General features: G+C 39.4%; 1 protein-coding gene across 7 annotated transcripts in view; it reads left to right on the top strand.

Moving 5' to 3' along the window:
* LOC127440320 (catenin delta-2-like) overlaps positions 1-12,647 on the top strand; it is a 150,535-nt gene that overhangs the window by 103,399 nt on the left and 34,489 nt on the right. For all 7 annotated transcript variants that reach the window (XM_051696841.1, XM_051696847.1, XM_051696845.1 and 4 more), the window contains 3 exons: positions 6,102-6,234; positions 6,742-6,955; positions 10,387-10,570. In XM_051696841.1, the coding sequence (XP_051552801.1) occupies positions 6,102-6,234; positions 6,742-6,955; positions 10,387-10,570 (531 nt within the window). The remainder of the gene's footprint in view (positions 1-6,101; positions 6,235-6,741; positions 6,956-10,386; positions 10,571-12,647) is intronic.

Below are 12,647 nucleotides of genomic sequence, written 5' to 3'. Positions count from 1 at the left end.
GGTAAACATAGTGAATAATTCCATTTTAGTGCTCAAGTTGATTAACACAGTAATTTTAAGGCCATTGTTGAAAATTTATTTCCATTAATTAACCCAGGGTTGACTTACATGACAGCACCACATTGATTAGCATGTAAAGTTTTAATTTACGCTTTAATTACTGATTAACACTGTAACAGGTAAAGGATGGGCAAGGAGGAGGATGGAACCGGCTGAACAGTCAACATAAAGTTTAATGATATAAATTAACTTGAAACAACATAAAACATAAAGGAACACCGACACACATGCAGCGCGGCTGCGTGCGTCTCTCTCAAACTGCCACCTCCGGCTCCCCTTTATCTCGCTGTCCCGCTGATCAGCTGATTCAGCGCCGGGCGTGCATCATCACGGCCCTGCCACGCCCTCCTCCTCGTCACACTCCTCCCCTGCCCGATTCAGGCCGTGGTGCCACCAGACTGACTTACTCCCCCCCCCCACCTCTGGAGGGGAGACGCTGCCCTTCCGGCCGTTTCGTCAGCCGGTGGTCCACCCCGCCTCCTGGGAACCTGGGGGAGAGACAAGGGGAGTCATGGGGAGAGGGCAAGGGCAAGCGAGAGACACATAGAGAGAGAGGAGAGAGAGAGAGAACTTGCTCGCCAGTTCCCAGACATGCTGTCTCCCCGGTCCTCAACCGCTCCTCCGCCCTCTGGCAGACAACAGCTCGCTCCTCCCCCGGCGGACAGCAGCGGTTCCTCCAGCTCTTGGCGGCCAGCAGCAACCCCTCTATCCCCAGACAGAAGGCCTCAGCTGCTCCCCTGGTGGATGGCAGCGCCGAGGACTCCACGACAGTGCATCCCTCCTCCCTCCCAGGTTTTGGCACCACTATAACAGGTAAAGGCTGGGCAAGGAGGAGGCGGGAAACAGCTGAACAGTCAACATAAAGTTTAATGATATAAATGAACTTAAAACAACATAAAAAATAAAGGAACACAGACACACATGCAGCGCAGCCGCGTGCATCTCTCTCTCGAACTGGCGCCTCCGGCTCCCCTTTATCTCGCTTTCCCGTTGATCAGCTCGTCACAAACGCGTACATTATCAATTAGCGTGCTGGTGTGATTCATGCACCAATCTCATCTAACGCATTGGGAAGTTTGACTTGATGTTTTGTGGCTGCTGGGCAGGGGCTGGGGCTCGCTGTCCTTTTCTGCATATCACTGCCCTCTTCAGCATATCGCGGCGCCATTTTGTGGCCCATTCTACATAACGCAGCGGCTCATTTCAGCTTAGTCCCGGTTCTCCCGATGGCCAATCCGCCCCTGATCGGCACCACAGTGCGTCGGCCCACCGGGAAAACGCCCGGTATGACAGATTATCAATCCAGCCCTGCTGCTGGGCATTCTCTTACACACTGTAATGAATTTGATTCCCTGTTTTGTGAACAGCGACAGCTTTGTGTGAGCCATGCTTTAAACACATCTTCATTGCTCAAGGTTAAACAATGATACAAAGAAAAAAAGACACTGCGAGTGAACATAAAGTGCCCATCTTTCAGGATTATTCTCACATCTCCATTTTGGCCTTTTCCCAATGGATTCCATTATTCTTTTTGTGACTGCAATTGCCCTCCCAGGATTACTGGTTGTGCTGGAGAGAAATGGGACATGCTACAATAGATTTTTCCCATGGTGCCTCTTACTCCGTGAGGTTTGTCCATCATGTTGTTGTTTTTATTTATTTATATTTTTTTTTTTGCTGCCGTACAGACCTTGAGTTAAAATAAGGTAATGTTGCATTTTCTCTGTGCCGCCACCAGTGTTTTTGTTTTCTTTTTCTCTCTCATCTTCCCTAATTGTGCTCTCCTTCTGTAATTACTGCCCCATCTCTCTCACGCTGGATCTTATTATTTGAACTGATTCCTCTTGTTAAACTGCCTCTGACATGATGGTTGCGTGGAGACGGTGTTTGGCTGTCTGTGTAGGGCTTGGCGGTCTGTTCAAAAGAGAGGGATGGAGAAAGAGCCAACTGCATGCAGTATGGCTACATTCACACCGCAGCAGAATACGGTGGTCAGTCCTGTTTTAGAGAGCTTAATAAAGTTATGTTCACACACAGATCGGTTATAAATGAGAGTGATAACGGCATTCTATAATCGATCTGACTCCAGAATACGTTCAGTACTCACAACGCAACCCAAACGCTCTAATTTCAGTTGAAACAGTTCAATATTTAAGTCCTTTTCACTATAATTGTTTACTTCCGGTCACTCTCCCATGCACGTGAGAGAACAGTTCAGGACGAGAGGACCGAGTTCACAGTGTTGTAGGCACGATGGCATGTTCACGCAAGAACTGACATGATACAACTGAAAGTGCAGCTCGATTTGTTTACAAGAGAATGCTGTTCACAAGTTTCATTGGTTTTGCCAATGCCAACGCGTTTACGTCACGTGAGAGGCAGCGTGTACTCAGTTCTATCTTGAATGCGCATTGGAGAGTGACTGGAAGTAAACAATTATTGTAAAAAGGACTTAAATTTATCTGTTTCTCACCAAAAGCAATCTGATCGCTTTAGAAGTCATTATTTTAATCCCACTGGAGTCGTATTGATTACTAGTGTTGGGTTCGAGTCCACCTTAGTCGAGTCTGAGTCTTTAAACAATTGAGTCCGAGTTGAGTCCGAATCCAAAAGGGGCCGACTCGGACTGAAGACCGAGTCCATAACAGACCGAGTCTGAGTCGAGTCCGGATGAATCTGTTCATGAATCTGAATTAAAATTGTAACCGTAAACTCAACATCAATGTTTTAAGCTTATTTTAAACTTCACAACTAAGAAAAACAGTTTGTCAATATAAATGTAACAAAAACACCTCTGTTGCATTTCATATATACATTTTATGATTAGCATCCTGCTGAACAGACTTCAAAGCTGTTTCAGAATGAAAGCATATGCTTCAGGTGTATGAAGACAAAACTGCCCTTCAACACAATTCTTATTGCGTTCTGTTGACATTTCAATTGTTTGTTGCTTTTCCCCCTCCACTCAAACATACACCAAAGAAAGTGAAAGCTGCATTAGTCATTACAATCAAGGTTATTATATTTCGAATTTTAATTTAGTTTTTATTTCTACTTCATTTTCAATTTGTCAATTAAATTAAATTTAGTTTTATTTAAAATGATCCTATATCTAAAGAAATAATAGTCTATACTGAGATTTCTTTCTGAATCTTTTTTCTCTATCTGCCGACTGATTTGGGAAAAAACAGTACATACAAATGAGTCAACACAGTAGTAATTAGCACTCACTGAGAAGTTACGTCTCACGATTTGACTGCAAATGCTACATCCAAAAACGCTGGAAAAGCCCACTGATAATTTTATGGTCATGTTGTCACGGACATGATTTTCTAGTTATTTTGCGGGAAACCGCACAATGCAGGGCAGTTCTGCATGCTGCTCGTGTACCCTGTACCCTGCGTCCGTGTGCGTCTCGCAGCTGCTGCCGCAGAAGATAAAAAAACAATAAAATCAATATAATAATTGATACTTGCTTGAGCGGCAGCCGCGTTGGTCTACAGTCAGTCTGAAATCTTTAAATACCAACCAAAGAAAATTTCATTGAGCCCTTCTTTAACTGCACAAACATGGAGAATAATTATTTTGAGTCATACATTTAACAGAATTTTGTGTCAGAGATATAGGCTAAAAAAAAAGATGGTTTACAATAAAAATAATATAAAATAAACATTTAAAATAAAAATATCATAACCAACTAAATTCATCTTGTAATATGAAGTTTAGCTTCATACACAAATTCTGTCATCCAATAATACATTTATTTTATAGTCTATAATTAAATTATAAACAAAACATTTCACTGCCCAAAATATCCAAATATTTTATTGTGCATGGTTGAATGTTGTGAATGGTGGACAAATGCTGTAAAAGAAAGTATTTTAACCAGCTCATCAATGCTTTGAAAATAGTCAATCAATAATAAATATAGGTGCTGTTTATCTGTTTAGAGTTGCTGTCTGCTTTAGCAATAACGCTTTTCCCCCCGAAAAGCGTTAGTTTCTGTTACATTGGATACATACCCGTCTTTATGTTTTCGTCGTGCCAGCCACCTCGGTAGTCGATGTTATACAGTAGTCTCTGTAGTAACATTCAAGCATATTGGCTGACTGATGAGTGCCTGTGCACGTGCGTGTGTGTGTGTGTGTGTGTGTGTGTGTGTGTGTTTGCTTAAACACAGTGAAACATCTCTGGCTATATCTATGTCTTCAGGGGCTAATACAGCTGCGTGCAGACAGATATGTGTTCATTAATTTCTGTTTTGTTATTTATTTATTTTTATTTTTTTCAATGCATCACAAATGTCATGGACTCAGCTGGACTCTGCAAAAAAGAGTTCCAAAGGCTCGAATCCGAGTCAAGTCAGAGTAAAAATGCATCCGAGTCCGTGACAAGTACAAGTTCATTAAACTTGGACTCGTGACTCCAAATTTGAGTACTCAAACTCTATGGATTACTTTTACTATAATTGTCTGTGCTTTTTGGAGCTTTAAAAGAGATGAGATACTCTTCTAAAAATCTTTGTATTCTGTAGAAGAAAGAAAGTCATGCATATATGGGATGGCATGAGAGTGTACTCACTGTAATGAGAGTTTAATGATGAGAGAATGATGAGATGAGAACATTTTCATTTGTGGGTGAACTAACCCTTTAAGCTGTTGCTTGAGGTGTAGACAGGGTGTAAGACTTTCCAGTGTTGCTGAATAAATTATCTTCTACATTTATTTTAGACACTAGCTGGGCTTCCACCTACAGGTTTTTATGTACATTTTGGGATATTGCATAAAACATGCTGGATGGAGATACAAAGATGCTAATAAAGTTTCACAAAATGCACATAAAAAACGTATGTGCTCGCTTGAGGTGGATAAATGTTTTATTCTGTAAGATAATTTTTATCTTAATCAAAAAAGAGAATGTTTTAATATTTAAAAAACAAAAGCAAATATACAGTATTAAGCACATACATTTTGATGGAAGCCCATTTACCAAAAATGTTACCAATACAGAATTTATATAGTAATATAGATGCTCATTAAAAAAGTCATATGGCTTTGCCTCAACAAGCCATATGAATTCGTAAATCATAGTCGTTATTCACAACTGTCGCAAGTATAGAAAACGGGATTGACTTCAGTTATTTCTTCATGGACAGTATTCAAACCACTACTGTCAGCTGTTAAATGTTGAAGGACAATTTAGAGCCACGGCTGTTAGTAAATACGCTTGTCAATCCCAAACACTATTGTGAATGCATCCTGTGTGTGTTTTCAGAGCAGACAGTCAGAATGATTTGTTTATTGTGTTTGCTGGCTTCTTAATTCACTGTCTGTGTTGATATTGCACTGATATTCTACCCAAATTTAATGGAGTAGTCACAGGATCCAGGGATATAGAAAATGCAGATCTTCTCTCATAGGGATTTCAGCACCTTAGGACTGCTCAAGGCAATAGCACAGCTGTCATGTATACCCGTGATAAAGCTGCCGTTTCTGGGATGATGTTATTGTCTGTATGTATTACTCCAGATCTAGCATACTTCTGCAAAAATTATGGAAATTAGAATTCGAAAAAATGATCACTGACATGTAGTAGCTGTAACAACTTTTCTCCTAATGCATTATTTATATCTTCTTTCTTTTTCTCCTTTCTAAAATTGTCATGCATCATATTTTGAGGTTAATTTGTTTTTGTTGTTTAGTGTCATTTGTTTCTCTGTTTATTAATGTTTGATTAATTGTTTCAAAGCAAAAAGAGTATTATATTTAACAGAGGGAGATCACAGATGTTGGCACAAAGTTAGATTATATTGCATTCAGTTTGATTAATTGTGAAGAGAAACATATTCAGAGACTGCAGAGAGAAGATGTTTTTAAATGTTTACACATAATGGTAAAAAGGAAAAGATGAAAAGAAGTATGTTACATTCTATGTGAGAGACATTTTGTCCTCCCTGCACAGACATGCTTTTGATATTGTATTTATCTTTATGTGAAAGCTCCTCCACATACAGTAGCTTTTGTGTTTGTGTGCCTCTTCAGGGAGTTTGGCTGGAGGGATCCTGAACTGCCTGAGGTCATCCAAATGCTGCAGCACCAGTTTCCATCGGTACAGTCCAACGCTGCTGCCTACCTGCAGCATTTGTGTTTTGGAGACAACAAGATCAAATCAGAGGTAACTGCTGCATACTAAAATTATACAAATTCTCAGTCAAATTCTGCTTGTTATAAATAGGACATGTACTAATAAATCTATGGAAGGGTATTCTCATGGAAGGGATAGTTCACCCAAAAATGAAACTCTCATCCTCATTGTTCCAAACTCATGGAGTTTTGTGTCTTCCAAGGAACACAAAAGGAGCTGTTAGGCTGTATGTTAGTCTCACTCACCATTTTCTTTCATTGCATCTTATTTTCATACAATGAAAGTGAATGGTAACTGAGGCTGTCATTCTGCCTAACTTGTCCCTACATAGAAAATAGCTGCCTGGGGGCATTTTCAAGGTGGCCACAAAGTGACCTGACTTGCCTTAAAGGGACTTATACACACATTCTCTGTTCTTTACAGTTTACTTTAACTACAATACCTGCTTTAACCAAAAATTTGCCTCTTGCAATATTGCCACAGAAGCCTGTTGAATGTCTTTTATGTGTTTGATAATGTTGCGGCTCTGTATATCAGATAAGGAGGCAGGGTGGGATCCAGCTTCTGGTGGACTTGCTGGACCACCGCATGACTGACGTGCACAGGAGTGCCTGTGGCGCACTCAGGAACCTAGTTTATGGCAAGGCTAATGACGACAACAAGATTGCCTTAAAGAACTGCGGTGGGATCCCTGCGCTCGTGAGACTCCTGCGCAAGACTACAGATATGGAGATCAGAGAGCTGCTCACAGGTACTCTAAACACAATAAATAAACATATAAAATTTCACATTCAGTTTTTTGCTTTATTCTCTATCTTGCTCACCATGTCCTTACCAGACACGATGCGACAATATTCCAGCCTAAAGAAATGTGTCTGTCCAAACTGAAAGCGAAATTGCTGCATGATGTGACACAATAACAGGCAATCAGAACATACTTGTTGTATAATAGGTAGTTATGTGGAATGGGATTTGGACCAAGCAACCAAGAAAATGTCCAGCCTCCTATTACTTGAAGTGGTCATGGCTGGTTTGGACAAAAAGTCAGATTTACACGGAAGAGATATCGTTTAATGCTTTGCGTCACGCCTGGTTAGACTGTTAAAGTGACAACATGCAGTTATTACCTTAAAGAACTATTCTTACCTGATCTATTCATTAAAATTACTTTTGTTTGTATAACCTAATGTAGTCAGTGTGATTTAGTCATATTAAATTTATATTTTTTTTTCATAAATTAAAGCAATTGAACCACATGAAGCACATTTAGGTTACCTGACAAAACATTTTTTAGGACATAGTGTCTGTCCTCTATCTTTATTTTCTGTCTCACCAACTTTTTTACCCATGTTCAACATATAAATACATTAGCTTGACCTTTCTATCTCAGGCTTCCATATACAGTAATTGGGATGCCCAATTCATTAATCAGCTCTCCTGGAATCATCCACTTGTAACTGTAGACCCCACTATTAAATGATATGTTAATGATCTCATAATTGGTTGGGGCTATAATAATTAGATAATAATTAGATAATACCAGTGCTTAGCATAGTCTCTTTAGGGACTTGTGTATAATGAATCTGACACATCGGTGAAAGACAAAGGCTCTTCTTAATTCCCTATAGTGATATTTTTGTTATAAAGATTCTGAGAGCTGTCTGAAGAATTGGGCGGCAATTTGCTTTTTGAGGCATTTTATAAATGTCAGATCCCAAAGTGTTTGGAGATGCTTCAATAAGATGTTGCGGCTCCCTTGTGTTTCAGCGTGGTGAGCAATCTAAATGTCCATCAATTGAAAAATCACCCTGAAACCCAAAGCTCAGAGAAACAAACAAAGTGTTTAAAATAATATAGGTGAAGTGAAGCTGAGTTGCACCTGCTTATTACAGCTCAATGTCTCAGTGTATATATTCATCTCAGATTAAACATTTGGGAAAGGTTTACAATTAGGATGCAAATTAGAGAGCGGTTCAGAACAGAGGACGTCTTCTTGTCAGGCAGTAACACCCCCCCCCCCCCAACTCCTGAACCCAGGCACCACTGAGGTCTACACCTGGGAACAGCTATCATTATTATTCAAATTCATCTCAATAGCAGTTGCTTGGTTGACGCATCCATTTTGAGCCATAATGACATGGGGGCCATGAATTCTTGGGGATTTTAATATTCACTTACGCTGTCCATCAAAACCTCTGGTAAATGAATTTATCTCCCTCACTGAGTCTTTAAATTTTGTACGACATGTCACTGGTCCTACTCACAATATGGGTCATACATTAGACCTTGTGTTATCAAATGGTCTTTCAGTATCCAACTTAGAAGTCTTATATATCAGATAAAATTGGCTGGGGCAACAGGGATGCAAGACCTGCATAAGAGCACTAGCAGTCTTGCTAATCAGTGTAAATAAATATGAGGTGTTGTGTTGACATTCAGCTGTCAGTTGATAGTCAGTTGCCAGTGTGTTATTAAATGAAGTATAAAATGTGGGTCCAGTCTGAGGCTAATAAAATGCGGTGCTGATATATGTATCATGAGCGATCAAGAGTTAAAAAGTCTGATTGCTTGGGGGAAGAAGCTGTCATGAAGTCGGCTGGTGCGGGTCCTGATGCTGCGATACCACCTGCCTGATGGTAGCAGTGAGAGCAGCCCATGGCTCTGGTGGCTGGAGTCTCTGATCATTCTCTGAGCTTTTTTCACACACTGCCTGGTATTGATGTCCTGGAGGGAGGGAAGCTCACCTCCGATGATGTGTCTGGCAGTTCGCACCACCCCCTTTGCAGGGCTTTGTGGTTGAGGGCGGTGCTGTTGCCGTACCAGGCAGTGATGCAGCCAGTCAGGATACTCTCTACAGTGCTGGTGTAGAACCGTGTGAGGATGTGGTGGATCATTCCAAACATCCTCAGCCGTCTCAGGAAGAAGAGGTGCTGGTGAGCCTTCTTCACAATGGCCTCATTGGTCACCAAGCTGCTGACTCTCTCCACTGGTGCTCCATTGATGGTGATGGGGCTGTGTTCTCTGTCTTTTCTCCTGAAGTCCACCACAAGCTCCTTGGTCTTGCTGACGTTGAGGGAGAGGTTGTGCTCCTGACACCAGCGTGTCAGAGTGTGAACCTCCTCTCTGTAGGCTGTTTCATCATTGTCAGTGATCAGACCTGCCACCGTTGTATCATCAGCGAACTTAATGATGGCATTGGAGCTGTGTGTTGCCACACAGACATGTGTGTACAGGGAATACAGGAGTGGGCTGAGAACACAGCCCTGTGGGGCTCTAGTATTGAGGGTCAACTAAGTTAAAGAAATTATTTCAAGTCAAATCAATATTTCATGTCAGTTTATTTATTTATTTGTCAAATAGTTGTGTAAAAAACGGGATAATGAGCAGTAGGACGGTAATTTTTGCAATATAAACACTAAGAAAATTCCAACCCAAACTGGAGGTGGAATTCAGCTGTTTCTGGAGCCTTTCAGTGCAGTCCCTGTTTTTAAAAAAATAATGTAATTTCAACTCAAATCATTATTTCAATTTAATTTACTTATTTATTTGTTAATTATTCATGCAACAATCTAAGTGGGACAATCTACAGTCAGCATGCCATTATGGCAATATAAACACCTACAGGGTGATCTGAAAGTCCTGATCACCTGGCCAGGGTTTATTTTGCAATCATGACTGGCTAACTGTAGATTGTCCTTTAGTTTACATACCAAAATAGCATAAGAATCTTTTAAAATTCATTATATTTTTTGACAGGTTAGAATTACTTAAAATCTCAGGAGTTATTTCAAGTAAATAATGTAGGACATAGTGGTTATAGCTGATAAAAACATTTGGGAACCCACGGTGTAGCTGCATGCTAATTTCTGTCAGTTCATGGTTCAGTCCTGATTGTGATGTGGCTAGAATTAAAACATCTAGTGTTCATAACAACAAGAGCTGTTGACAACACAGTAGTGAAACTTTGAGGAAAAAAATCATTTGAGGACACCCATACAGACCTCATAAAATATTCACAGTGCATATTGTTAGCCTAATGTATTCAGTGCTCTTATTTAGAGTTAAGACTACAAAAACTCAAGATGAATGCAGATACTGTTGTTTATGTGTAAATATATGCAGTGTATTCTTCACCCCTGGATCAGACAATTTTTGGTTTATTGCTTATGTTATTGTGTGCAGGTGTGCTGTGGAACTTGTCCTCATGCGATGCTCTGAAGATGCCCATAATTCAGGATGCTCTGGCAGTGCTGACCAACACAGTCATTATTCCTCACTCAGGCTGGGACACCTCCCCCCACCAGGACGACCGCAAGCTGCACATGCATTCCTCACAGGTGCTCCGCAATGCTACCGGTTGCCTCAGGTACTGCACCCAATTAATGTCCATTTGAGTTTTTTTTAATGCATGACCAATACAGGCACTGCACCACAAAATGGTACAAAATGAATGGACTTTAGTTCTTAAGGGGAAATTTCACCCAAATAATGACAGTCTCAATCACTATTTGCTTTCATTGTATCTTTTTTTCCATACAATGAAAGTGAATAGTGACTGAGGCATCTCATCTGAATGACATGAGGGTGAGTAAATTCATATATTTTTTTTTTTTTTTTTTTTGCTTGAACTATTCCTTGAAAAGGCTTAGGAGTGAATTCATTAAACAACTGCACTATGTTTTTTGTAAGTAACACTTTACAATAAGGTTCCATTCGTTAACATTAGTTAATGCATTAGGTATCATGAACAAACAGTTAACAATATATTTTTACAACATTTATTAATCTTTGTTCATTTTTATTAATAAAAAACAATTGTTCATTGTTAGTTCATGTTAGTTCATAGTGCATTAACTTATGTGAACAAATAGAAGTTTTGATTTTAAAAATTGATTCGTATATGTTGAAATTAACATTAACTAAGATTAATAAATGCTGTAAAAGTATTGTTCATTGTTAGTGTATCTTAACTAATGTTGTTAACTAATGTTAACAAATGGAACCTTATTGTAAAATGTTACAGTGTGTACAAATAAACAACACTATCAGTGACCAAAATACATTTTTAATGAATTCCTCCTTAATCTTTACTAACTCATAATTTTATTGTAAGAATTATGCAAATATTATGTTAATACCTCAGAGTTTTCTTTCAAAACATGAGTGAGACATGATAGGCTCTCCTCTATGATGAAATTGTTCACCTTCAGAAATGTCACAGTATATTGGGGTCTCAGTGGGCAATAACACACTCCTGGATAATGGCTCTTTCTTTGTGTGTGTGAACCAAACACATTTGTGAATTCGCTTTGAGACTGTTCCAGGAGCCCTTCACTGATAAGTTAACTTAATTGATTGGAATAAATAGATTCAGTTGCATTTAATGAATTTGGTTGGTCTCAGAGTCCTGTGCATAAAACCATTTTGTCATGAGAGAGCAGCTCATTCTAGTACTTTAGCTGTATCATATAGTCGGTCCACTTTTGGTTGGATTCAACAAAAAGATGCAATATTTCTGTAACAATGTTGATTGCGGACCTGGCATGAAAAACTTTGGCATTCTGTCAAATGTTTATGTATCTGGGCAGCCCACTGAGGTCTAAAATGCCTGTCTGAGTTATTAGGCTGCTGCATGTTGTGAGTCATTTTTACCTATGTGATGGACTGTATGTTGATGCATCACCTATAGTCTTCAAATTATATGATTTTTTCTTAATACATAGTTTGTCCATATGTACACTACCATTTTAAAAGATTTTTATGTTTTTGAAAGTTTATGTATTCAACAAAACAAAGATTAATTGATTAAAATTAAAATTTTGGTGTCAAAAATGGCATAAAAGAAACTACTTTTACTTACTTTTTGGAACCTTGTTCCATGCATGAGTGTGCACTACTGTCTTGAAAGCAAACTGGATCTAAGTTGGACAGAGAGAGTAGTGGATGACCTAGATGGACAACAAAAAGAAGACAAGAACATCAGAGTCTCTAGTCAGTTGGCAGCTTCATTGAACAGTACATTCCAAATACCAGTTTCATCTGCAACACTGAAGACAGGGGCCTAAACCATGAAGCTCGTTGAACAAACTCAGGGCTAAGGGATTGGTTTTGAGTTGACAAAACTAAACCAATCCAATCAGGCTTACCATGATGCTGCTCATCAACTTTCTCTGCCAACACAGGCTTTTATCCTGAGATAAGATTGGTTCACGTGCTCGTGCACACGAATGAGTGGTGTTTGCAGCAAACAGCCAATCGCATGGGAGAGCTATATTCAGATACACTTTTCGGGAGATTTACCTCTCCACTAAGGGCTGATCATTATGAAAATATGAAGAATTTTAATACATTTTTACACAGCACAACAAGAGATTGTTATAAAAATGTGAAAAATGAAAATGGATTTTATACTGCACAAGAGATTACCATGAAATCATGAAGAA

This window comes from Myxocyprinus asiaticus, chromosome 5, assembly GCF_019703515.2.
Source record: "Myxocyprinus asiaticus isolate MX2 ecotype Aquarium Trade chromosome 5, UBuf_Myxa_2, whole genome shotgun sequence".
NCBI classification, from domain to species: Eukaryota; Metazoa; Chordata; class Actinopteri; order Cypriniformes; family Catostomidae; genus Myxocyprinus; species Myxocyprinus asiaticus.
Note: the sequence above shows the minus strand (reverse complement) of the source record. Positions and strands in the feature narration are given on the sequence as shown.